At 35.7% G+C, this 27,165-nt stretch overlaps 1 protein-coding gene across 3 annotated transcripts in view; it reads right to left on the bottom strand.

The window, feature by feature from the left end:
- KIAA0825 (KIAA0825 ortholog) overlaps positions 1-27,165 on the bottom strand; it is a 388,202-nt gene that overhangs the window by 249,504 nt on the left and 111,533 nt on the right. For all 3 annotated transcript variants that reach the window (XM_041752619.1, XM_041752621.1, XM_041752620.1), the window contains exons 7-13: positions 25,759-25,853; positions 22,848-23,072; positions 21,125-21,390; positions 19,311-19,461; positions 14,970-15,160; positions 12,184-12,366; positions 1,434-1,544 (exon numbers count right to left, since the gene is read on the bottom strand). In XM_041752619.1, the coding sequence (XP_041608553.1) occupies positions 1,434-1,544; positions 12,184-12,366; positions 14,970-15,160; positions 19,311-19,461; positions 21,125-21,390; positions 22,848-23,072; positions 25,759-25,853 (1,222 nt within the window). The remainder of the gene's footprint in view (positions 1-1,433; positions 1,545-12,183; positions 12,367-14,969; positions 15,161-19,310; positions 19,462-21,124; positions 21,391-22,847; positions 23,073-25,758; positions 25,854-27,165) is intronic.

Here is a 27,165-nt window from a genome sequence, read left to right as displayed (position 1 = left end):
AGTGGAGATTGATTACTACACAGAAGCAGAAAGAAAGAAAAGTCTTATTACTTTTAGGCTTGCTATAGGCATGGAAGAGAGAAAGGAGTTAAACACAAGAAGCAGCTATGTGAAAGATAAACCCATTCCCATGCTGACTTTCCAAGCTTTTAGGTAAGGCTGAACAAACGTGAAGGTGGAAGTCTTACAAAAGCAATGCCTAAATGGGGATAATCTCAATGGTTTTAGATTAAGATGAAAGTACTAACACTAATAGATTAAAAACACTCTGATAACATGGAGAAAAAATAGGTTGAGAAGCTTGGGAACTCATCAAAATGACACAGATTTTTTATTTGTTTAATTCACACTATAAAAGATTCAATTGTTTAATTTATTTTTTCAATAATGAGTATTAGAAAGTCAGCTATTTAATTCTCGGGGACATGAGTCTATTTACATGCAAGCTGCTGGGTACTGAGATGACAGGGTACTGAAGGTATTCCGTTTCTAGAAATCAATCATAAGGAATTCATCAGAGATGGTGAAGATGTGTTATTTGTAGATAAAGTAACAATATACTAAGGTTCTCAAAGGTAGGGTCTATGTGTCACTGATCTCAGATTCCCCATTTCCTATATAGAGACAGCGACTTAATAGGTAAGCAGGATTTATTTGCTGTGTTTATGGAGATTTTGTAGATGAGGTTTACACACTGTATTTATGGGTAGGACTCATTCCTCAAGAGTGAGAGACAGTCAATTTAGAGAGGGAAATCACTGCTAGTGTATTTCCAAGATGAATCAAGAATATATGGAGATTAACAGTATCTCCTTCAGCTATACATGATATATTTATTCACAGATACCAAGGAAAGGTACTTTCCAATGATATATTCAGCAAAGAATCAAACTGACATTCTATATAATGCCACAAAATGTCATCAGATTATTCTGCAAGTATATTTCATGCTTTAAATGATTTTTCTTATGTTTAAATGCTGTTAATTAAATAATAAAAGTGAAAGACCCTATTCATAATTTTTAAAGTTTCTTCTCTCTCAACTTTTACCTAAGGCCCTAGTTAGTTACATGAATTATCCAGTTTTGCTGTCGTTTTTTGATAATTAGTTGGAGGACTGTCAAATCCCCAGTCATAGATCAAGAAAGATGAATTTTAAAATGGCTATGCAATTAGCTAAAATAGAACTAAATTCCAAAAATTCACATTTTTCCATTACATCAGGAAAGCTATAAGTTAGCGGAATGATTATAAAGCTTGTATATTGGATTCTTGTGCTAATAAAAAGAGAAGTAATACTTTTGACTTACCTGTGTATTACAAAAATTTGTAAGTTCTTTTTGTGAGATGCATTTATCTCCATGGATAAAAGGTTCTAGTAAACTTTAGAGGGATCATAGAATTATACATAGTGTAGTATTTAGAGGTCTCACCTGAGTAAAGAAGGATAGAAATGTGATATGCAAGAAAACCAATGTAATGGTTGCTTGAAAAACGGTTTTATGGAATCCGAAGCAGAATCATCCAACCCATGCTGGAAAGTCCTGGGGGAAATAAAATAACTATTTCAGAATACACAGGAAACATTAGCCATGAAAACCATCAAAACCTTTTATTTTTACTGAGTATTCCAAGTAAATGGCTTTTTGTTGTTGTTTGTTTGTTTGTTTGTTTGTTTGTTTTAAACAGAGAGAGCATGTGTGATTGGGGAGGAGCAGAGAGAGAATCTTAAGTAGACTCCATGTTCAGCAGGGAGCCCCAAGCTTAATCTCATGACTCTAAGATTATGACCTGACTTGAAATTAAGAGTTGACTGCTTAATTGACTTACCTACCCAGGCACTCCTTGAAGTTAATGATTTTACACAAAATGGTATTGTGCTAGAATGGATAATGCAACCATTCACTTGGGATCTATGTTAATAGGTAATTCAGGGCCCCTATACAGCAATCCTTACACTCAGAAAAGTAAGACAATATCACTATTATGTAAAATCTCCTGTTATAAAATATGTAAAAAATAAATGAATAAAGAATAGGACAGTGAATATCATTTATATTACCCTCTTCAACCTGGATCCAATAAATATCAATATTTTGTCACATTTGCTTCATTGATGTAAAAATGTTTAGCACAAAGTTACCTCTCTTTATTCTTTAAAGTGACTTGTAAATACTAAACAACTAATGAGAATTTATAATTAATTTTGTATGCTCCTAGGAGCCTACAGAGGGCTTATAAAGAAGAATTTAATTATAAAATATATGACTATGATTTCAAAATTTAAACAATTTGGCCAGAATATCTGGTCTACAATTATCTTTGGAGAAGTGACTATAACATTTTTCTAGGTTGGCCCAAATTCAACAATAAATCTTGAGGTAATAAGAAAGAATTTGCTACATAAAATCTTTAGTAGGTAGCTTGGCTAATACAATTTTTATCACAACAGGAGACTATATTTGCCTACATGGAGTTAAGAGTAACAACTGGGAACATTTTAGAAATGGAATTGTTTGTGGTACTATCTCTTTTTATATATAATACAGGAGCAACAGCATATTTTAAATAATATGAAGAACAGAATTCCACTTTGAAAACACATTCTGACCCTTTCATTCCATATCTTGTTTCTTGTATTCTCACATTTCCCAAATATGACCTGTCTCTCCCCAGTTTGTCTTGCAACATAGAACACCTACTAATTAAATACACTTTGATATTTTTTAGACTTTTAATGTATCTCTTCCTTCAAAGTCATTTTTTTCTTCCTGAATTTCAGAAAGAACAAAATTTCCTAAATAGGCTTCAAAATGAGGCTGTCATGTTTTCAATCCCTACATTACACTGTGTGAACTAAGCAGAAGCTTAGGTCAGGATACCACAATAAGCTTTTATAAGGAATCTGAACTTTGTGTCAGCAATGAGGAATCACTGGAGAGTTTATAGCATGGGAGTTATATCAGCTATTTTATATTTTAGAGAAATCACTTGTGTAATAGTGTGGAGGAATTTGGAGGGATCAAGGTTGGAGGAAGGGGGATAATAAGATGATACTTCAGTAGAACAAACAGAGGAAGACAACAGCCTAAACCAAGAAGCAGAGGAGAGAGTAAGTATGAGGCAAGTATAAAGAATATAAACATAAAATTAACAGAATTAACAATATTCATTCTCTAAAACATGGGGTTGGAGATGGCACAAAGGAGAAGGTAGAAAGGAGAAGAGTTAAGGGTAAGAGAAACCTGGGAGGACTTGCAGCATAGTTTCAGATATGTTGAAGGAGGTGCAGGCATTGAAGTACATCCAAAGAGAGACATCCAAAAGAAATTTGGATTTGCCAATGTAGCATATACAGGAGATATTTGAGTGGAAGATACTGCTGTGGAAGTCATTACCATATTGGCAAACCTATGGGAATGGATGAATTCACCCAAAGAAAGGGTGTAAGAGGAAAAGATGGTTAAGAACAGAGCTCTGGAACACACCAACATTTAATGGGTGAGGTGAGAAAGAGAAGCACTCAAATGAAACCAAGAAGATGTAGGCAAAGATCCAGGACAAGGTGATATTAGGGAAACCAAAGGAAGAGAAATGGGACCAATAGTGATTAAAGTTGCAGAGAAGGTAATTGAATGGAGGGACAAAAATTGGAGTTAGTGACTGGATAGGCATGGATGACCTGGCCTGTGTTGGTTTGGCATGATGAGGGCAGTTGCAGTGCATTGAATGAAGGACGGGTGTCAAAGTGGAGACAGTGAGTGCAAACTATGTTTTAGAAGGGACATACAATAATAGAGAAAGAATGTCCTTTTAATATAAAGGAGACTTTGGGGAAAGAACCAGAAGAGAGAAAGAATATTTAGAAGAGTATGGCCAGTTGAGTAGGAGGTAGATGTGATCAAGAGCTCAGAAGAAAAGATCTGCTTTGGCTGGAAAGAGAGACACATTGACTGTCAAAGAATTTACAGGTGAGTAAGGATTGAGATAATAATTAAAAATGGAAATGAGAAGTTAACATTCATGGTGGTCTAGATTTTCTCAGAAAAGTACAGGGCAAGGACATCTGCTAACCAACAGTGGGATGGGGCAAAGTGGAAATTTTGGCTAAAGTGGAGGAGGATGAAAGAGAAAGCCACCCAGAGGCAGGACAAAGAACAGAGTTGTCACATTGTACAAAAGGCCAACTAAGTGACTTTTGCCAGCAGTGTTCCAAATTCCAGACAGACAGGCCAAGTGAGTGAGGGTAGAGACAAGGGACATGCACTAGCTAGGGAGGTAGGAAGGGAGATCTCAAAGGAAATCAGGCTGCAGGAACAGAATGAGATAAGAGATGAAGGGCTTGATGGGAGGCCAGTAGGGAGGGAACAATTTGGAGGATACCACTGGAGGCTGTGGTATCCTAGCCTCTGCCTAATTTGCCACATACTTTGTTGAGCCCTTTGCATGAAGTACCATTTCTCTAGTTAACTGAGGGGCAGGGGCACTTCATTTCTCCAAGAATGAATACCTTAGCTAGGATGTACCCTCTGTCATGTTCACCTGGTTCTCTAGACTGCTCTACCTCAAAACGTCGTAATAAGTCTTTCCTGACCACCCTAAGATATTTCTTGTCTGACCACCTCATCCATCTCTGTGTCCTTATTTTGCTTTGTTTCTTCTTAGGACTTAACTCTGCCTCTGATCCTTTTACATTTACTTTTTGCTGCCTGCTTCATACACAAGGGTAGGGTCCCTGAAGATTCTTCAGAGGCAGTGCATAGGCACATGCAAGAGCTCTGGAGCCAGACAGAATGAGTTTGTATCTTGGGTGGCCTTTTATGGGATGTGTAATGTTACTTGACAATTTATTCAGCTTCAGTTTTCTCATTTGTAAAATGGGAATAATAATAATAATCACCTCACATGGTCAGTGTGATGCTGATTGAGATAATACACATAAAGGACCAGCAAAGTGCATGTACATAATAAGGGGCCAACATATGTAAGATATTATCAGTATGATAACAACAGTTGGCAAATATTTCTTTTTTTTTTTTTTTTGGCAAATATTTCTTAAGTCTACAACTATCTCACAGTCTAAATGGTCACCTAGTCACAGTTTCATCCTTGAGATTAGAAAAAATAATAGAGAATCTAATAATAATGGAATGGCTATTTGGAACGGTGCCAAAATTTCTTAGACTACAGACTACTGGCGATACAGTATTTCACAGAACCTTTCTGCCAGTACCTAAACTCTTTTATTCCACTCATGGTTTCTCAATCATCCCAGTAATAGTGGGGTTATTTGGCTATAAGAAATGTTATGGCAGATGTTTATGGTCTCAGAGGGGGTGGGATCTGTATAAGCATTTAATTCCACAGCAAGATCCCAAATTAGTGTCATTATTCTGGAGAGTATAACAGGGTGAAAATTGGCCCACAAGCCTCATTGGGGGAATGAAATGATGAGCTGGCTATTAGATAACCTCTAATGATGTTTTGGTATACACTTAAAAGAGAGGATGCTCTAAATAATTCATAGTGGAGAATAAAATACAATTGGAAGAGCCACAGAATTATATTTTCCACAAGACATAAAAGAATTTTGATGTAGCAAATTTAAATACTCTTTTAAAAATAAGTAATTGTCCACAGGTTGAAGCAGAACACATTTCTTCACATTTCCAAATTAGCAAACTGTAAAGATGGTTTCGCTTAAGGGAAAAAAATAAATTCCTTGCCTTTGCCCTTCCTCCAACATCAGCTGACCCTTGCCCCTTCCCGCTCACTAACATCCTACAGGCTCTGCGCTCATCACAGCATGCCACTTGGGCCCTCTGCCCCAGATTCAGTCTCTTGTGGTTCTCTGATATACAAGTATGCTGCCTGCCTTCCTTTCTTCATTAACAAAACTGATTGACTTTTTGGGCTTATGTAGCCAGCTGCTGCTAGAAAGAAATCCAACGCACGTCACAAGTGAGAATAACTGATAAGCTAAAAAGAGTTAGCTGGGTTTTATGCTTCTCTTGTGCCTCATCCTGCTGTTGGCTGCCCTCCCAGGAGAACTGTGTCTCATAATATGATGCTAATGGAATAAACCTTCAGGATGGAATTGAGACAGCTGAAGGTTGTGAGTTCCAGGGGACAGAGGGGCCAGGCCAGACGCCTCACTTCTGTGTCTACACGGAGCCTAAGCCACAGAGGGTGCTCAAGAAATTAAAATACCAAGAGAAGACCCCAACTTGAGAAAAAGTAGAAGTGGTTTGGAATTGAACTCCTGAGACAGTGCTGGAATACCTGAGACCATGGGGACATGCCAGTCTTTCTGATACCCCTAAAATCACAGCCACCAATATGTAGGAATAACCAAACTCAATCTACTTCACTATTTTACACAATTCTAAGTCATTGTTTTTCTTCCATAAACTGGCATTACCCCTGGGACTATAAACAGTTGCCCGAATGTCATTAAATGAGAGAAATTAAAGTAAGACACTCAGAAGAAAATATGGCTTTCCACATTTCTCCTGCTCCCCTGGCTTGAGAGCATGATGAAAATAACTCTGAGGTCAGAAAATGATGGCCACAATGCTTGGACTAACTGTAGGTACATAGCAGACACTGGTTTAAAAAAAAGAATGAATAGATGGTATTGTCAGACCTTGCTTAGTGGAAAGGAGGTTGAATTTCAGGGACCATCTGTGAAGAGCAGTCATGGGTGGGATACAGCCAAAGGGCAGACAGAGAGCAGGACATATGGTGGTGAGGTGGAACAAGACTTCATCACAGAGGATAGAGTGGGAAGCAGCGAGTCAAAGATTCAGGGGACAGGCCTTCTCCAAAGGTACCGACTAGCCTTTCACCTGTGCTTTACATTATTAGAATCATACATAAGGTTGTTTGATTTTAGATTTAAAAACAAATAGATATTTTCCTCAAAAGCAACGTGTAGAGGAAGTGGACAAAGGGAGGTCATTTACTCTAAACAAGATGGTTAACCAACCATAAACCAACTTCACTTTCTGAATTATTTGGCATTCGGCCACTTATTTCTACATGTTAATTATTTAAATTTGTATTTTTAGTCAGTATGTTCATTTCTTAACAGCTTTATTAAGATACCTAATTCATATGCCACAAAATTTACTCATTTTAAATTTACAACTAAGTGGTTTCTACTATATTCAGAATTGCGTAACCTTCACCACTATCTCATTTTATAACATTTTCAGTACTCTCAAAAGAGATCTTGTACTCATTAGCAAGTACTATCCATTCTCCCCTCCTCTCGGCCTCTGGCCACCACTAATCTACTTTCTGTCTCTTATTGCTTATTTTGGAAATTTCTAGTAAAGTGAACCGTACAATATATATTCTCTTTTGCCTGGCATTTTTTTTTTTTTACTTCACATAATGCTTTTGAGGTTCAGTCCTGAGGTAGGGGCATCTGTCAGCACACCATAGTTTTTTTATGGCTAAATAATATTCCAGTCTATGGATATGTTACATTTTGTTTATCCACTCACCAGTTGATGAGCATTTGGGCTCTTTTCACTCTGTGCTATTATTAAACATGCTGCTTGTATATAAATCTTTGTACTGACATACATTTTTACTTCTTTTAGGTACATACCTAAGAGTGAAACCACTGGGTCATATGACCATATGATCAATATTTTACAGAAGCATACTCTGTGCTCAATGTTTTGAGGAACTGCCTATTTTCAAAGAATGCCAGACATTCTTGAGGTACGAAAAATAAAATTTCAGTCCATACTCTGCTTTGTGAGGGACAGAAATAGTATAAAATAAATAAGTAAATAAATTGGCTAAGACCATAACCTCAAAATACCCAGTGTTGGTTTGAAACCAAACTATAGACACAACATATTTTGAAACACTTTGGAATTTAGTTATTCGAAGCCATGTTAGTGATACCAAGTGGATCCCAAGATAGATCTGCTGTTCCCTGGCCTAATGGTCAATATTCTGGCCCATATCTGATGACTTTGGCCTTTGCCTGGTGTGTGGACACTTGTACTGAAATTCATTCTTCTACGTTATTAAATGCTGTGACACTGAGGATAGTGGCTATGTGTATGTAAATAAATTTAAGCTTAACATTAGAAATTGTGCCAGACTTTACTCAATGGCAGATATTTATCTTGCTTGCTGCTGTAACCCTTGTGCTTAATCCTTATGATCAATCACAGAGGCTGGAGACACAATGACATAGGCTAAATTGAAACTAAATTGCATTTACCTAAAAATCTAAGAATTATATTTTAATTTGCTCTATAGAAACTAAAATTAACATTCTACACAAGCAAAATGCACCATATGAAACCATGTTTGGGTATGTATATGAACGTGCACCAAGCACACTTCTCAATATGCAGTTTAACTGCCTTTATGGAAGATCTACAAGCAATAGGCATTTTGGAAAATACATGGTGAATATTTCATGTTTCAGCAGGTCTCTTTCCCTGGAGGACAAACTTAAAGTACTCCTTTTAAAACATTCTAACAGAAATCTACAAAGGAGAGTTGAAAGAGAACACACATTTTTGCAAACAGGTTTTATTCTTCCTGAAAAGATTTTAAAATCAGGTATTCCTGCCCTGGGATTTAGTGGTCCTACGCTAAACTCAGAAAGGAAAATACATTCAGTTTATCTGTCAGAACTACTTGGGAGAAAGGCAGTCTACCTTCTAAAAAGGCATATCGCATGTAGTGACAAATGTCAGGTACAGTTTATAAAAAATTCAATACTAGCAACATCTGATTGTTACTTTTTCATCAATTCCTCAAAGCATAGAGTTTAATTTTTTAAATGTGAAATATAGATACATTTTTCCCCCTAAATACTAATAATGTGACAATTTCATACCCTGGCTGTGAAAAGAAGCTAAATAAGTTAACAAGTTCCTTGAAACACATATACAATTTTTTCCTACTAGGTGAAGAACATGCTGCCCTGTAGATTTCCTTTGTCAATAAAAAGCAAAATATATTTTAAAGATTGTACTGATATTCTAGAAAAGCAATCATAAAATTTAAGTCAACATGAATGGATACAATTTGTGAAAATTTATATACATTGAAAAATATTAAGAAGGAAGTATCTAGACTTTTTGTTCATGTTTCAAAGCAATGTAGCTATCTATGTTTTATATTAAGAAAAACCAGAGACAGTGCTTGGTGTAAAATGTTCTGTAATCCTGGTTGAAATTAGCAATTTAAATTTGTTGAATGAGGTTACAGTGCAATATCTAATGCACAAATCACAGAGATTTGAGTACTTACATAGTTGTTAAAAAATGTATCAAAAGGCCATGGGTTAACAATAATGAATGTATGTTACATTATTATTATTAAAATATGCAATCTTTGATAATAATTTATTTGTTTTACAAATGCATTGGGGGGTTAAAATTTTTCTATTCATCTGTGACAAACCATGAAATTCAATATTGCTCACCATGACCAATCCATGAAATTTGTCAACTTTGTTCCTGATTTTCACAGGGCCTTCCTCTCAGATGAAATGACCCGTTGAACTAAGAGCATAGCAATTTTTTTCATCTATGGTAAATCAGTTGAGTTTACTAGGATTTATTATGTGCTTCAGACCTTGAGCTTTTTATGATTATGAACTATTATGCATATAATCCCAAACTTATGGCAGTTTATCTCACTATTTCTTCCCCTTCCTGAAAGAATTCTCCATTTCTAAAATTAGTTCTAAACGGTAGGGTTGCCAGAAAAAACAATCTATAAACAATGGGTTTGTTGAAAGTCAAAGAGTGGGTGAAAATTATAGGGAAATTGAAATCAAACTTGTTAATTACTCGTAGAATTTCTAACACAAAAGTCTCAAAATTTACTGAAAATCAAGACTTTTCTCTTACCAGATTCTTCCAGAAAGGAATACTTTCCTAATTTATCCCAAAAAATAGAAATACGCATAATTTTTCCTATCCAAGAAACTAAGAATATGTAATTATCTAGTCTTTCAAGATAAAGTCACTATTTTGGAGGAGACCTTAAACAAAATTGTATTATTGTTTTATGATAAGATCTACTTTAATCTCTTCTATAAGATTACAATTCAAATGAAATAAACCAGAAAAGTAGTTTAAAAATTTTAATCTCCCTAAATCTTATTTAGTGTGTATAATCTTCCAACGTTTTAAAAATGTAGTTGCTGAGTCTTCTCTTTTGCTGTCCCACCCACTGCTCCCTTGCAGTGTTTTAATAAACTTCTATCGTTTTGTTCTATGTTGGGACGAATTCCTTCACCCCCTCCACCAACACCCTACCCCACCATATCACCAGCCTTCACCTGATGGGGTCACCATGTTTGGTAGCCCTCATCCAGAACCTCTGCTGGCCTGGGACTTTCCCTGGATTCTCTGGGAATTTCTCAGGACTCTTCCCTCTGTGGACCAACTTCAGTGCTCCTTGAGGAACTGACGACCTCCAGCAGAGGTTATTCCTCTGTGAGGATCTGAAGCTCCAGGAGGAACTAGTTCTTCTTGCCCTTTGAGAGGACTCTTTCATCCTTCTCCTTTCTATTTTGGCCCTTCTGCTGTGTAACCCTTGTAGTCCTCACACCACAGATCTCTGGCCAGGGTGGCTCCTTAGTGTGGTCTAAAAGTCCAAGGTGTACAGGTTGGGTTTCCATGCCTGTGACTGTCCCCCCAGCCCCCGCAATTCCTCTCCTACTTCCTCCCCAACCTGTAGCACAATTGGCAGGGACAGCTCAAGCAGGGAGGATCCACACATGTTATAACTCAGTTGGGACCTTCTCCTGACACTGACTGACTCTCAGCCACCTTGTTTGTTTTGGGCTCCCCTTTTTCCCTTTGTTTCTCTGGATCAAGATGCCATCTTGATCTACAGGCAAAAAATGTCCCCATGTGTTAGAGTGAGTCCAACAATTCTGTACAGATGATGGTTTGACGAGGATCCCCTCCCCCTAAATCCCATGGACCTAGCTACCAGGGATTTTCACTCAAATCACCTGTTGCCAAGTGAATATAATACCATGCTGTGGTCTATACCTACAAAGAACCTTTGACAGACCAACAACTTTAGGTAGGAACAGTGTGCCCTCATCCAGCATGAAGCAGCTACTCCGGATGAGACTTCCACCCCAATACCAAAGATCTGCCATTGGGGAATGTGGAGGACAATGTTAGGCAACAGGCTTGAGCGAAGGAAACTGTGGTAAGGTAAAAGAGCCCACAGTGACGCTGGGCTGAATGCAAACACGCTCAATAAATGACCCCCCCCAAAAAAAACAAAGTCTATAGGCCCTAGCTGACCAATGGGCTACTTACAATCCAGCACAGGTGCTAAAAAAGGAAAATTTCATATATTCCATTATCTCCTCACTCCTCTTCATAACTATAGCCCTCATCTTCCCCGCACTGCCTCCTGGCAGACAGTCTGTCCTTTCCTCTTATGCCTGCTGCTCTCTTACATTGTAGTCAATAAAATTCAATCTACTTTTTACAAAAAATGCAATCACTGGGGCACTGGGCTGACTCAGTCAGTAGAGCACATGACTCTTGATCATGAGGTCATGAGTTCAAACCTCATGTTAGGCATAGAGCTTCCTTAAAAAATAAATAAGTAAATAGAAAACAAAAGTGCAATTACTTATTCTTCCTGCCAGTTGTCATTACTAGCTCAGCCTAATACTAAAAATGGAAATGCATGGCAGATTAACTGACGGTGTGGAAACATTAGGTTTCTTCTAGATTTGGGGATATTTTAGTATCAACTTTTAAATTTTTTTCTATTACAAAAAATTACTTCATATAACTTTAAAACTAAAGAAATATTTTTAAAAGAGCAAAAAGCCATTAGATATGATTTTCTTCTTCATAAAGTATCAAACTATGATTAAAATAACCAACCCATTAATATAACATTTAAACAACTCAAATAGTGAAGTTCAAGATAATCCTGATCCTTCTGGGGTCTTAGCATCTGAATAAGATTGACCAATAGAGATTTAACACAGTATTAGTTTGTTTTGTAAAACGGCCCAATTCACAATATAAAAAATGCACTTCAAAATATTTCTACTTGCTACTTCACACAATTCATTAAGTAGTATGAAAATAACTTTAAGTCACATTATTTACATATCATAATAACTAAAAAGAAAATATGTTTGATACTTACTGATATAATTCAGTTAAAGGTGAAGTCAAAATGACTAATGTTGTGAACAGATTATTACAATGGGTATGAATCTTAAAAATTTTATCATCTATATACTCATGAGGATTCAAAAGCTTCTGTACAGATGTGCAAACTGACCATAACATAGTCTCAGTGCATATTAAAATTGTCGTGACATCAAGTCTATTGGAAAGAAAAAGAGAAGTATGTTAAGCAAAACTGTTTTTCTGCTTGGTATATATACTATCATTCATGTCTCTTATATTAAACATATGTAAGAATAGAAAAGTATTTGGTTAGATACCAGAGCTTTAGAGATCAAAGGCAGATAGAAAGCATCAAAGCTTAGTGTTTGAGTTTCCAGGTGTTAGGTGGCTCATATACCATTATCTTTAGGAATAATGAGGTCTCTCTATAATACTAAAGTATTTTAGGAGTGCTTTTCTTACTTTTTTTTAAAGGTTTATATCACATTATCAGGATACTGTTCAAGAAGCTCAAGAGAATTTCCTTGAAATTATGTCCAGCAAAAGAGGAGCCAGATTAAAAGAAAATTTGCCATTACCCACATGTATATGATAGGTAAAATTTTGATAGGAGAACAATTCTCCTTATCCAAGCACCGGCTGTCAAAAGAAAGTTACAAGTTTGGGTAACATGTTTCCCCAGCAAACGGGAGAGGAAGAAAAAAAATGAGACCAAAAGCACAAATGGAGAAGCTTATAGTTTCCAAAATTTTCAGCATTGAATAAATTTGTGGAAACTTTGTTGTATTTTGTGATCTTCTTATTAATAAACTCATTTGATTTCTATCTCTCCTGTGTTTTATCAGAGACCCAAAGATCTGTTTAAAGATTATTTTGGTATATGACTGAATTGTACAAACCTCAGTGAATTTCCTCTTTTTTTTTTTCTTTTTAATTCAGTGTTGAAGAGATAGATGATGGAAGTCATGAAGTGATAAGAAAACAAAGTTTGAAGATCTTTTAAAATGACACTTTGGCTTCAAATTTATTATATCTATATAAAATAAGTTTAGACATATACTAGTGACATGTAACACATATTACATATATTACATAATATATATGGTTTTGGTCTTCAGGCAGTTGGAGGGCACTAGAATACCAAAAACATCAATAATTACCTTTAAGAAGGTTTAACTGCAGTATTTGCATCCATTTGCTCTAATAGTTCAACAATTACAAATCCAAGATATATGTACACACACACACATACATGTACAGTGTGACTTTCACAGTAACAGTGGTTTAGTATTAAGCATTCAAATAAAATTATTTACTTTACTTTTTATTTTTAAATTTTATTTATTATATTTTTATTTTACTTTTTAAAAAGCTAGAATAACTCTAGCTTTTCATGGCATTTTTATGTAACCACCCAGAAAACAAAACCAAAAGTGTCCATAGTACAGTTAATTAAATATACTACCCAGCAAATCTGATTTCACAAACATCTCATAATGACTTGCCACCTCATAGTCAAAAATGATTTAAGCTACATAGGAAAAGAATGAAGGTACCCTTTGCTCTCAGAAAAAAAACTTTCCATCTATTCTTCTGAGTTCAATGATTGAAAAAAAATGCTTGGTCAGTAATTCAAAACAGTCTTTGCAAAAGACCGTATTTATGAAACACTGTAGCAGGACCTAAATACCCTTCAAATGCAGCATGCTTTATAAGAACATGATCAGGAAATGATTCCTACTGCCAGAAAAAAAAGAAAAAAGCCTCTGGTGTCTTTAGGTTCCTCCTATTATATATCTGAAAAAAACTTTTCAAACCTAAAAGACAGATCTTAATCACATCAGTGAGAATATTAATAAAACAAAAAACCTTTCTTTGTATGGACCGTCATTGTCTCATAAGCACATTTTTGTAACGGTCATCACCTACATGCCTCATAGACCTGGGCTATAGTTTAGTCCTTAATACCCAGTGACTGCTGCTCCTCATTTTCTGTGATTTATATATATATATTTTTAGTGTGATTTCATATTTTATTGAACTGATTTTTAGTAATATATAATGGAAAGAAAAGAAAAAATAAAGGAGAAAAAGAATTAGAATATATCGGGATCCCTGGGTGGCGCAGCGGTTTGGCGCCTGCCTTTGGTCCAGGGCGCGATCCTGGAGACCCCGGATCGAGTCCCACGTCAGGCTCCCGGTGCATGGAGCCTGCTTCTCCCTCTGCCTGTGTCTCTGCCTCTCTCTCTCTGTGACTATCATAAATTAATTAATTAATTAATTAATTAAAGAATTAGAATATATCAAGGAGAAAAATTATTAGACAAAGGAGTTTTCTTATGAAGATGAACTATATTGTTTCAAGGCTTAATAATAAAAAGAAAAACTAAAATCCCCTGGTTGCCTAGAATTTCAAATTCAGATTAACTGCCCCATCACAGCACTGCTGCTTTTTTCTCCATTTCATCCAATTCATTCTCAATCTCCCTGTTTTATCTTATTTAATAACCTTTGTATATAAATGACTTAGATTGTGATACATCTTGAATCATTTTTTGAGAAACAAGTGGGTTCTATATACAATTTTAAGAAGAAAAAAGAGCAAAGTTATCTTGATTCAAGTTCCACATTGCCACTTAAGTATCTCAGGAGAGTTGAATACGATTTCCTTTCAGATGTTAGAAACATGTTAAATACACAGAGTTATGTTATGTCTTGAGATTCAGAATTACATTCTGCTTTATACCAGTTGATGAAAAAGTTTTCTTGAAAAGCAATGGGTTTCACAACTTCAATTACCTGATCTGTGGAGTTCTCTTATAACTGGGATGGGCTCGAGCATATCTGGAGGCCAGAAGACCCAAAGATTTCTCCAGCACTTCTGTGAAAATCTCCTGGGCTAAGTTAGGGGGCAGAATGGTCCAGAGATCGTGATGAAGAGCACAGAAGAAATAATGCCACATCTGGAGGGAGAAGGAGCATCTTTCCCCCTGGCAAAACCACCACACATTAAACAATAGAATCACATCTTCCAAAATGTCAGTTTGCTTCCTATGAACATAATTAGTTCAGGCTGAAAGGAAATAGCTGGAAAGTCTGACACACTAGATGACCAAGAAAGATTTTTGACAAGATGTAAAACATCCTTATTGACAAAGGAACATATGTTTTATTTCAATTACTAGACCAGATATTCTAGTGCAAACCCAGACCACAAGCTTTTAACCTAGCATATCTTGATTTACCTACTCCTAGCCTTGAGTTTAAAATTTATTTTACGCAATCAGCTTTACAGTTGCCAAACGAGTCATGCTAGTTTAAGATAGTGGGCTGGTTCCTCTAAAATTAAATTTTAATAATGTAAATTGTTTAAGTAGGTATATTTTTCTGAGACTGTTACCATCCTTGAGGTCATTCTTATAAATGTCTGAGATTTCACGTTATAATGAAATGACAGGAGTAAACATTAATTTACATACCACATACTTATCAACATGCATGAAACCAAGGGGATGGGGAACTATTAAAGACTATTAAATTACATTAGGCTATTTCATTCACGGAGTTTTAATAACCATGCTAGAAACAGATACTACAGTGGTCAGATTTTACAAGAGTCTGTAAAGCTTAGGCAGATGTTATCATTTCTTAGCATTTGTACGGTACTTCATACTTCCAAGGAGTCAGATCCTCCTTCCTTTCCACCCCTTATAGACCTCTTCTGTGGGTACCAAATTTTCCCTGACCAGAGAGGAAGACCCAGCATTGGCCTAGGCCAGTGGGACAGGCAGAAATGAGAAGGTAGCCTCAAGTGATTTACAAGCATTCATGAGTTACAGGCTCTCAGGGAGGTATGCTAGTAGCTTGACCTCATTTTCCTCTAACCAGATTAAAAAAGAAAAAAAAAAAAACCTACTCTAAATAGGAAGAGTAGAATGTGTTTTTCAAACATTACCCTGATTGTTACTATATCAAAAATTAAATGAGTAAAACTTCACATTTTATCTCTAAGCAAGCCTGCTAGACTTAAAATTCCTGCTTTGCCTGCTACTTATATTTCTCAAATATCACCCCCCCCCAAAAAAAACTGCTGTTCCTTTATACCAAAGGTTGATAGTGTCTCATGCAGATATGCCTATCAGTATTTTCCTTACATTCTATTCTTCTTATAATGTCTCTGATTATCTAAATTATTTGTAGTAATCATGAGAATATGTTTATTTGTAGCAATATATGTAGAAGTAGCAAAATTGGAGTTTCTTATACTTTCTTTGCTGTGTGCTGTATGATAAGGAATGCTTTTTGAAATTTCCTAAAGTAAGAAAGGAGTTTGAAAGCTTGATTTTGTCATACTTGTTGTGTTGTATGTTAATTTTTTTTTATTTTTTTATTTATTTTTTTGTGTGTTGTATGTTAATTAAAGCAAAATTGCCCCCGCTGATGTAATGATGAGTACAAATGATTTACACTAACTCTCTCCATGGCAATGGATGGGTGCTTTTAATGACACAGCCAACATTATTTCTCATTTTTCAAAATGAAAACCAATTTCCTTAATAGTTACCAATAAATGAGAAAATAAAAGTAACTTGGCATGCAGATTTCTTTCCCTGGAAGTGAAAAATAGTTATTTCGATACTTTTTAAAATATAAACTTTCTGTTTACTTAGAAACACTCCAAATTGGTCATCGTTCTCACAATTCTCTTCAAAGTGTGTAGAACTGTAATGTATGTGAGGGTTTTCATTAAACTAAATGTGATTCATTTATTTTTCTGACCTGTTTCCCTATTTGTTGTCATTTCAAAAGTATTCTGCTAGTAAACATCTGTTATTTTTGTAGACCCATTCTAATGTAAACAGATGTGAGCTTTTATTTAGATTATGTATCAGGAAACAAGCAGCTGGGCTTTATTGTATAAGCCATTCAATATTATCTTTGAACAGACAATTCTTTATTCTTTGACTATTGGAAAACACAAGTTGCTAAAATTGAGCAGATGTCAACTATACTAAAAGCTTAATTTTAAACATGTAATCTGAACACCCACTGTGCCATCTGACCAGCACCTCATCAGAGAGATACTGAACTCTTTGACTCTCTCAAACTGACAGCTTAGAAAATGGAAATAATGTATCTAGGGCTCAAATGATATCACAAAACACGGGCAAATATTCCTTCCTATCTTGTAAATTCTTTCACTATTTCCTTACTACGCTCTGCACATGGCAATAGGTTCCCCTGAGATCTCTATCCCACCCTTCGCCTCTGGGCAGGCAGATTTCATCTCCTTTCCACTCAAAACGGCCCTGCCAAAAACATACTAGTCCTGTCTCACAATCAGTTGAAATAAATGGAGAGAGGAGAAGAAAAGGGTGCAGTAAACGGGATAAAACCATTGTCAAGCACTCCAGTTGTCAAAACAGTTTCAAATCTGTGCTATTTTTAGAAGTTTCTTATTTTTGGTAAATAGAATAGCAGTATCACTTTATTTTTCTGAGCATAAATAACAACCACTCACTCTGCAATTAAATTGTAACTACTGACCATGTAAGTATATGGAAGCTACAGTACCATGTAATCATAGGGTAACTATCTCGTTATTTCTGTCTTTGAAGCTAAAGCCTTGTCATAAGATCTAAGAGCTGCATGTTACATGGTAATTTGTTGTTGTTGTGTTTTTTTTTTTAATACTTGGAAACTTCAATAACATTCTCAATGCATCTACTTATTTGTACTGTACAGCTCTTCTGGCTCCCAATTTGCATAAGAGAAAATATAATACCCCTATGTTGGACATAGAGTGAAATGATACCTGTTCCTCAATGAAAACATCCTATAAAATTGCTCATTAGTACGCTGACATATTGAAATAGTTTGAAACAGGAGATGGATTCATTTTCAATCTCTCTGTTTACCTCAAGGCAAATAAGGAAGCTGTGATGCTGCCAAGAGAGGGGAAGACCAATACTTGCATTCTTATCTCAGGCTACCAGCTGCACCATGCCACTTTCTCGTTCTCATTCTGCTCACTGCTGTTTGAAGTATGTCAGGTTTGGAAAACCCTATATGAATGCTCTTGCAGAAAGAAAAACTATCTGGGAAGGGCCTCTAAAGGAGAGATGAAATGGCCTTAGGGAAAGTGAAAAGTCCTTTAAAAGAGCTTCTTAGCTACTTCTCTCCATTATGGCAACATTTATTATGATAATAACTCAGGCATAAATAGAGCCACAGGAACCTTCGGTGTCAGGGAGTTGACAAGAGTGACTCCACTGAATAAACACTCCACTCTGTTTTTCCTAGTACTCCATAGCAATTCAGACAGTAAGGAAAAATAAAAAATCATAAGCTTCCATCCAGAGGAAAGGATAAATTGGGAGAGCTAATGAAGTCGGGCTTGACTGATGAATTTTTTAAAGACTCTGATTATCTTTTATTAAGATATTATAAATGTTTCACCCTGCCCTGAAATCAACTTCAAGGAATTTCAAATATTGTGGCTTATGTATAATCAATGGGATTTAGGGGAAGGGAAACTAATGAAGCCTGATGATGAATAATTTTAATTGATCCTAGATTTGGTTGCATTGGGAATCATCAGGCTTTAATTCAGTAGAAATCTGGGATTTCAAAACATGGGCTAAATGAAAATAGGTAAGCTATAAATGATCAGATGGGTCTTAAAACACCCTCAGAAGAACATACAACGAGAAGGGAAAAAATACATACAAAGAATAAAGTGGCTTAATAAAAGGCATTTATCAAAAACAGAAATATATAAGAAAAAAGTGCAGGACTACCTATAACTGGTCCCTTTAGAAAAAAATATAAAGTTGTAATATTTTGGCATTATCTCTTTGACTTTTCATTGTATCCTGTTATATTCCAACTTATATAGCACATGCTGCAGCTCAAATTAAGTTATTTTTACTTGTAAGCAGAAGGAGAGTTCTGACGTGTAGTTATTTCAGGTTTTTAAAAAGTGTTTTTCCTGAGTACAAATTCAATATTTAAAAAATATTATCCTAACAGCCTTCGCGTGTTAGTAATGCCAAGCTCATGTTTCTAATTAGCCAGAAAGCAGGTAGGCAGTAAAACATATTTGTGTAAAAAGGAGGGATAGTAAACTTAACTTCACACCTCATAAAAAGCTTTGTAGCCATCCCAGTGGTGGCTCTCAGCATCCTGTAAAATACTTGTAGCACAAACTCTGACGCAGTAGTCCGTAACCTGAAACTGTAGAGTGTTGATGAATTCCTGATATCGTTGGACAGGAACCAGGAATACGGATCTGTTTAGAGGGAATGATCAAAGAGACAGAGATTTAAGGCCTGTGCAGTAGGCGGTAACAATCTCCAGTACTACAAATGGTTTTGATTATTAGATATCAATCATTCATTTCCTCCTAATGCTAAAGTCTGCATCCACATTCACTTTCTGAAAGGAAAAAAAAAAAAAAAAAAAAAAGCCGGTCTTTGTTTTGCAAGTCCTTTGAAAACGTACATCTGCTGTTCCACAAATATGCACTTCAACTTGAGACAAACTGCATTGTCAATACATCATTCAAAAATAAAAGTATTCTTTGTAAGCCTATTATTAGAGATCAGTGCATTATTTAGGCATTAGGGTATCGTTATTATAGAGAACAACATGCATTTGTCAGAACCAACTTTTATAAAGCTATCACACGTCCCATAAACACCCTCCTTTTGTTTTAAAAATTGTAATTTTGTAGATGTCAATTATCTCATAAACTGTTTTAAAATATTCTACAGAAATAAAGTGATTTCTGGCACATCTCGTTTATAAATTCAAGTATGATTCACCCTATCTGACTACTTACAGGAATTAAAGAAATATCATAGCTATAGTTTGCATCAAGCCAAATTTATTTTACTTTTATCTTTAGTTATTTACATTACACTTTCTTATGCTTTCTCTCATAACTGAAGAACTACAAATGCTGAGTAAGGAATACCAAAGAGGTTGTTGGACTCTTGCTGGACAGCCAACTCCATGTGTTCCTTTTGCAAGGGGCTGTGTTATCTCCTAGGGCATGAGGGAAGCCAGAAAGACCATGTGGTCATTTTTATTCTGTTTCTAGAAAATATACAGTCTTTTTAGACTACTAATACATGAGAATTAAGATTGCCAGATGCTCTCTGCTCAAATATTAAGGACAGCCTATTACTAAATGGATGTTTTGAAATACATTTATATTGGTCAAAAGAATAGAAAGAAAATGCATTTATTCTTTATATAAGTCCCAACATCTTGTTTTATTTCTTTTTTTAAGATTTTATTTATTTATTCATGAGAGACACACAGAAAGAGGCAGAGACATAGGCAGAGGGAGAAGCAGGCTCCATGCAGAGAGCCCGATGCAGAACTCGATCCCAGGACCCTGGAACCATACCCTGAGCCAAAGGCAGATGCTCAACCACTGAGCCAGCCAAGTGGACTTTAACATCTTGTTTAGATGGAAAATGCATTTATTCTCTATGTAAGTCCTAACATCCTGTTTGCTTAGAAACAAAAGAGAGAAGTGTGTATTTTACAACTGTGTATACAATGAACAAAAACAAGTCTAGTTTTTCTTTCTTGGGTAGTCAGTGCAGTGTGCCTTACAAAATGGTGAGGGTTTGTTTGGTCAGATCGTAACAGCATGCAGAAAATAGTTGCTCCAGATCAGAATATGGAAAATGTATGGGTCTCTGGAGTATAGGCCTTTAGAAAGAATACCCGGTCTTTCTTACTAATCTATGTATCTGGTTTAAGAGACCCCTTGCTCCACCTTTTTGACATTTTCAAGTCAAGACAAATGACAATAATTCACCATGTTCATTATTATTTTCTCCTTCTCGAATATTATCATCAAAATTTCACTCTTGTGATATCCAAAGATTACATGTTACTTTAAGCATGGCCATCAGTTTAATTTAAATGACACTCACTTCTTAGTATTTTCTTTCATCAAATTATCATACTGCGTAAAATGCTGGAAGACATATACCGCTGTGGAGAGCAATGTGTGTAAGTTTGTCAGGGATGCTTTGGAAGGAAACTCCTTGACTCTCTCTTGCAGTCTCACCAGGACAGCTGTTGCCACTTTACAACAGGCCTCCTCAAAGTTTGCTCTAATTTCCTGGAAAGAATCATCTCTGCATGCCAGAGCCAGTGGAAGCATTGTGTCAAGTTTTTCCATGATGTCAGAACAAAACTAGGGAGAAATAAATGTAGCACTGAGTTATTTGTACTCTGACAGCACCGTGTAATTTATGTACAGGGGAGCCAAATTCCTAAACAATGAATTTGGCATCAAACATAAATATAATGACACGACTTTAAAATAATCAATTTCTATGTTATAGAAAGCTAAACGTTTTATGTAAAATGAGGAAATGCGAAAAGGATGCTTCTCTCTACATAAACCTTCAAACCTTATGTTTACCAGACAGACATTATGAAAAACTCATGAAATAGCTTTATATGACAATACTTTATTTGTAGTTAATACAACTTGGAAAACGTGTATCCTTGATATTAATATGATTGCATTATTTTTTACTTATTCTAATATTTTTGCTGTATTTTCATAAAGTATCTTTTTATTAATCACCACACATACATAAGGTATGTCGATTTAATTTAAATAATTTAGAAACATAAGAAACAGTATCATATGGCATCTTCTTATTGGTAAGGAGTCAGAACTTTCAGAAGTGATGTGCCTAGCTTTCCAGTAGTTATCATGAATCTACTCTTTCTTAATGGCAAAGGAAGTATGGTGGATGGGGAGGCAAAACTTGCCTGCATTCCCAATTTGCCAACAGTGTTCCCAGGGGAATGTTCTGGAACCTCAGGTGTCAGTAGCCAAATAAGGAGGCCATCTTGATGAATGCTCTTTTAAAAAAATTCTAATCACAGGTTACTGAACTCATTGTGGGCTTAACACTGAATAACTGTATTTATTTATTTGCATAATTACTTCCTATTTCCTCAATATGCTCTGTGACTCTCAAGGCACACATAAAGATGCAAGACGGATGTTAACGAAATGGAATGTGCGTTAGTGTGTAAACAAAGATTTAAAAGTTGCCTAGACACATAAAAGACAGTAACTCCTTCAAACTCCTACTAAAATTTTCCCCAAATCATTCAAAGTACAGCCCAAATAAGCAGTTTCCTCAGCTCCCCATTAAGTCACAGAAGTTTCTGCATTAGGGGCCCCAAACTCATGGAGCAACAAGTTGGCAATAGGTTTCAGCCTTTTTTGTTGGCAGTGTCCCAGGGACACCAGAGAATAAACCTGGTATTGGGTTAAATACCAAGTATTTGCCAAGAGACTACCATTTTTCTATAGGTTACCTTTGCAATGTCTTATACTGGTTTTTAAAAAAGATTTATTTTATTTATTTGAGACAGAGAGAGAATGTGTGTGAATGCAAATGGGGGCAGAGGGAGAAGGAGAGAATTTTCAAGCAGACTCCCTGCTGAGCACAGAGCCTGATGCAGCAGGAGTCAATCCCACCACCTGTGGGATCATGCCCTGAGCCCAAACCAAGGGTCAGATGCTCAACCAACTGAGCCACTCAGGTGCCCCGCAATGTTTTATACTGAAAAAAAAAATCTCATTATGCCAGTCTGCAGTTTGAAAGGATTTCATTTGATACTTGCCTTTGCAATTTTCTTTGGTTGATCCTCCTCAGGAACATGACTGTCTTGCCAAACTTGCTGGACATTCACAAGGTTCATAGCATAGGTTACAGCCAAAGACCTTTCATTCTGTTCCTGTTGGAGAATTTTTGTGGAAAAATCTTCAATTGCTGTTGTTATACAATGTGCCATGGGAAGAGACACTTCTTTAAATACACTTCGCCAAGCAAAATCTAGTAAAGTAGCCTGAAATATAAATTTATATGAAGTTATATTAATTTTAACCCAGCAATAAGTATTCCTATTGTTATAGATATAAAATTATTACTTTGTTTCAGCATCTGAATATAGGTATTCTTTGATAAATGGCAAAAGCCATTCTTGCAACCTGAAAAATATTACCCAGTGAATAAAGCAATATACAAAAACATGTGTATTCTTTACACAGAGTAATATACTGGCATTTCATTTTAATTCATCAGTGGATTTAATCAAAAACTTTTTTCAAAAATTTAATCTCTTAAATATAGTTCAATAAAACTATCTTTATGAGAGTTAAAAGTTACAGTTACTATTTATCACATAAAGCAACCTTTAAATTCAATATATTTAATAAAGCCTAAATTAGATTTTTATAGTCTTTCTTATAGTTTATTGTTAACAAGTATTGCAACGCAAGACAGAGTTTAATATTCAACCTTTTATTTCTTTTTCACTCTCAGAAATCCAGACAAGCCAAAAAATAGCAACAAGAAATTTCTCAGGGAAATTATATCACAGTACCTTTCTAGAATTTTACTTCTTTAGAATTTTATTCAGTTTCTTCACCCATAAAGTGGTAAGCAACACAACTCTCATTCCAAAAAAGGAATTTAAATTATCTGCATTGCTCTGTGTTGGGGGAATGGGAGAGGTTGCAGTGAATGGAGGCTGGTGGTGTTTTTTGTCTTTTTTCTTGGGGTCTGGGCTCAATATAATTATGAATGTATACTATCCCTAAGTCCTCTAATATTCTCTTAAGTACTAAAAAATTGCAGGCAGTAGGTGAACCCAAGCTTAGCATTAAATTTTCCCTGCTTCAATGTAATCTTATTTACTGTAATAATTCACCTACTCCAGCTTCAGAAGACTCTAGGCTCAATATGCCTGGCTGAATTATGTATTTTTCTGGATCCCAGTTTTTTGGTTAGAAAAATAAAAGAGCTGATTTGGATTATTTCTATGATTTCCTTGGTCTAAAATTACTGATATTATGACCATTAGCTTAATTTTCTTACTTATACATCCCATTCAGCATAGTGCTTTCTGTATATACTATACAAAGTAACAAAGATGATACATCTTCCAGGGCTAAAACTCTATATAATTCCACAACGATAATCAATAATCAAATCTATAATCAAAATCTATAATCAAAAAAGTGGCTCTCATTTCATTACATATATAATTATGTTGTAATTCAACTTTTATTTCTAAAGTATGTTAGGACCTTTAACATCATAGGGCCTGAAAACACATTTCTCATCTTATTTTTACATAAAATTAGTCGATAATTGAATCTACTCAGCTCGTAGAGTCTCCTTTACTATAAGTCAAACTTCAGAAGGGTCATGGGTATAGTTCCCTGCTCTAATAGTATTTCCTTGGGACCCACTTATGATAGAAATATAAAAAAGGGGAAAAAAGAAATATAAAAAGGAACTTACCTCCAAAATTAAAAACAACAATAAAACTCTGCTTCTTGTTCTCCCCACCAGAGCATATCTGTGAATACCTGTTGATTACCCTTCTCCCATTACCGAAAGCTAATTTCTTAATACCTACTTTGATTTTTGGTTAAAGCATAATATATAACTTTCCACTTTCCTTATAATTTCCCCTCCCTTCTAAATTGAAGCTCTGGGATCCCCCCCCCCCTTTTAAATATTTACCTGTTATCTCAGTCAAGATCCATTCAGAAAACAGAAACCACACTAGGCATTTCAAAAAGAGGAATTTTAATGTAGGGTGTTTGTTACTAAAGTGATGGAGTTTTGAGGAGCCAAATGTGAGATAGACAGAATAGACAGAAGAATAGACAAATAGACAGAAGATAGAAGATAGACAAATAGAAGAATAGACAAATGTGAGATAGACAGAAGCAAGACAGGTATTAACACAGCAGGGAGCTACTTCTAAGGGCTGGAGGAACAAAGAAAAGGGACTGTATATGGGAGTATAGTTCCTGGGGCCATCAGTCTAAGTTAAAGGGAAGGCAGACCCAACAGGTGAAACTGGAACCAGGAAAGGAAGGGACCATGCGCTGAGAGCAAGGTCTGTACAGTAGATGAGTCACAGCAACTACTAGAGATGGTTCCTAAAGAGACCAGAGAGAGGGGAAGAAATACTCTGGTTTCTCTCTATCCACCCTCCAGTCCTCCATTAATACCTTCTACTGGCCAAACCTTGCCAGAATCCAGAAAACAAGGAAGCCTGGAAGGCGTAGTTCTCTAGAATACAAAACAGAGCAAGGGAGGAGTAGCAATGGATCTAGAACAAAAAGGCCCAGACTGGGCACACTAAAGTGAGACCAGTCAAACTATTCTTTCCTCTTTCCTTTCTAATTTCCAGCTTCTCACTTTCGACAGTTTTCATAGCCCAAATTCTCAAAGTGTAGACCATGAACTGGTTTAAGATGAAGGTTTCTTCACTTCCAGCTCCCTACTTCTTCCATGGAACAGACAGTGCTAGAGAACAACTAACTTCAATTTTCGTCAAGACTTATAAGCTAATTCTCAACCAGGATTTTTTTTTCTTTTTTCTTTTTTTTTTTTTTTTTAGTGGCAAAGGACAAACCCCAAGACATTTTGACTCATAATGGATTCACAGACATATGATGCTATTATATACGAGTTAAAAAAAAAAAACACTCGTTTTTTTTTTCTTCATTCACCTCTTTTACTGGTAGCAATTGCTCTGAAAGGACTCTGGTTTCATTTGTTCTAGGTTTCTCTATAATAACTTCTTGATTGGATGGATCTGAAATTTCTAGGCAAGAGAAAAGAAAACACATAAACATACATTAAGAAAAACAAATCATACCAAATGGAATTAATAGTCATGTTGAAATTATGAAGAAAAGCTCTATTCCTAGTATACACACACACACACACACACACACACACACACACACACACACACACACAATCGAGATGCAGAGAATATTGTCAACAAGATGTAGGATGATGTCACCATCACTATTACAATACCTACAGGATCAACCTATATAGAGCCCCCTTCCATACATACAACTAAGTGAAATTTATAAACATATTTGATATACATGCATATACAATCTGTAAAATGTAGATCCCTCTGTCATTAATTCATTTTCATGTTGATAACATAGGGTAAAAGTACAAAGTAAATTAATTTCCTTGTTCATTTAAAAATTTAAATTCTGGGGCAGCCCGGGTGGCTCAGCGGTTTAGCGCTGCCTTCAGTCCAGGGCTTGATCCTGGAGACCCGGGATCGAGTCCCACGTCAGGCTCCCTGCATGGAGTAGGCTTCTCCCTCTGCCTGTGTCTCTACCTCTCTCTCTGTGTGTCTCTCATGAATAAATAAATAAAACCTTTAAAAAAATTTAAATTCTGAATTTAAGGATGGTTCATTTAAGAAATGGTGGTATTCATTAACACATAAATATTTCTTTTCTTAAAATGAAGAACAAAATTACATGGGTAAATATCAGCACATCAGGAAAAATTACACTATTAATAAGTATATCAATAATCCATTGGCAAAACACAAACACTGGGATAAGAAATAATCTTTAGCTCTTAAAATGGAAATATTTTCTCACCTTTCATCTTTTAGAATAAGGAAGTCTTTTCCAGGGGAAAAAAAACCCACAGCTACAAAAACCTAATAAAAAATACGCCAAAAAAAAAAAAAAAAAAACAAACGCCAAAAAGAAGTCTTTCCAGGGACGCCTGGGTGGCTCAGCAATGGGCGTCTGCCTTCAGTTCAAGGTGTGATCCCAGGATCCGGGATCGAGTCCCACATCGGGCTCCTCTCGTGGAGCCTGCTTCTCCCTCTGCCTATGTCTCTGCCTCTCTCTCTGTGTCTCTCATGAATAAATAAATAAAATCTTATTTAAAAAAGAAGAGATCTTTCCACTTTTCCAGTAAGGTTCTATTAATTATAGTTTAATTTGAAATGAATAAGTTAGCATTTCTTTTGTTTTTGCTTAGACTTGATATATGATGATGAATTATAAACTCTGATGTATTTTTAAATTTTTATTTATTTATTTTTAAAGATTTTATTTATTTATGCATGAGAAACACAGAGAGAGAGA

This window comes from Vulpes lagopus, chromosome 4 (genome assembly GCF_018345385.1).
Source record: "Vulpes lagopus strain Blue_001 chromosome 4, ASM1834538v1, whole genome shotgun sequence".
NCBI classification, from domain to species: Eukaryota; Metazoa; Chordata; class Mammalia; order Carnivora; family Canidae; genus Vulpes; species Vulpes lagopus.
This window is presented reverse-complemented; position numbering and strand designations above follow the sequence as displayed.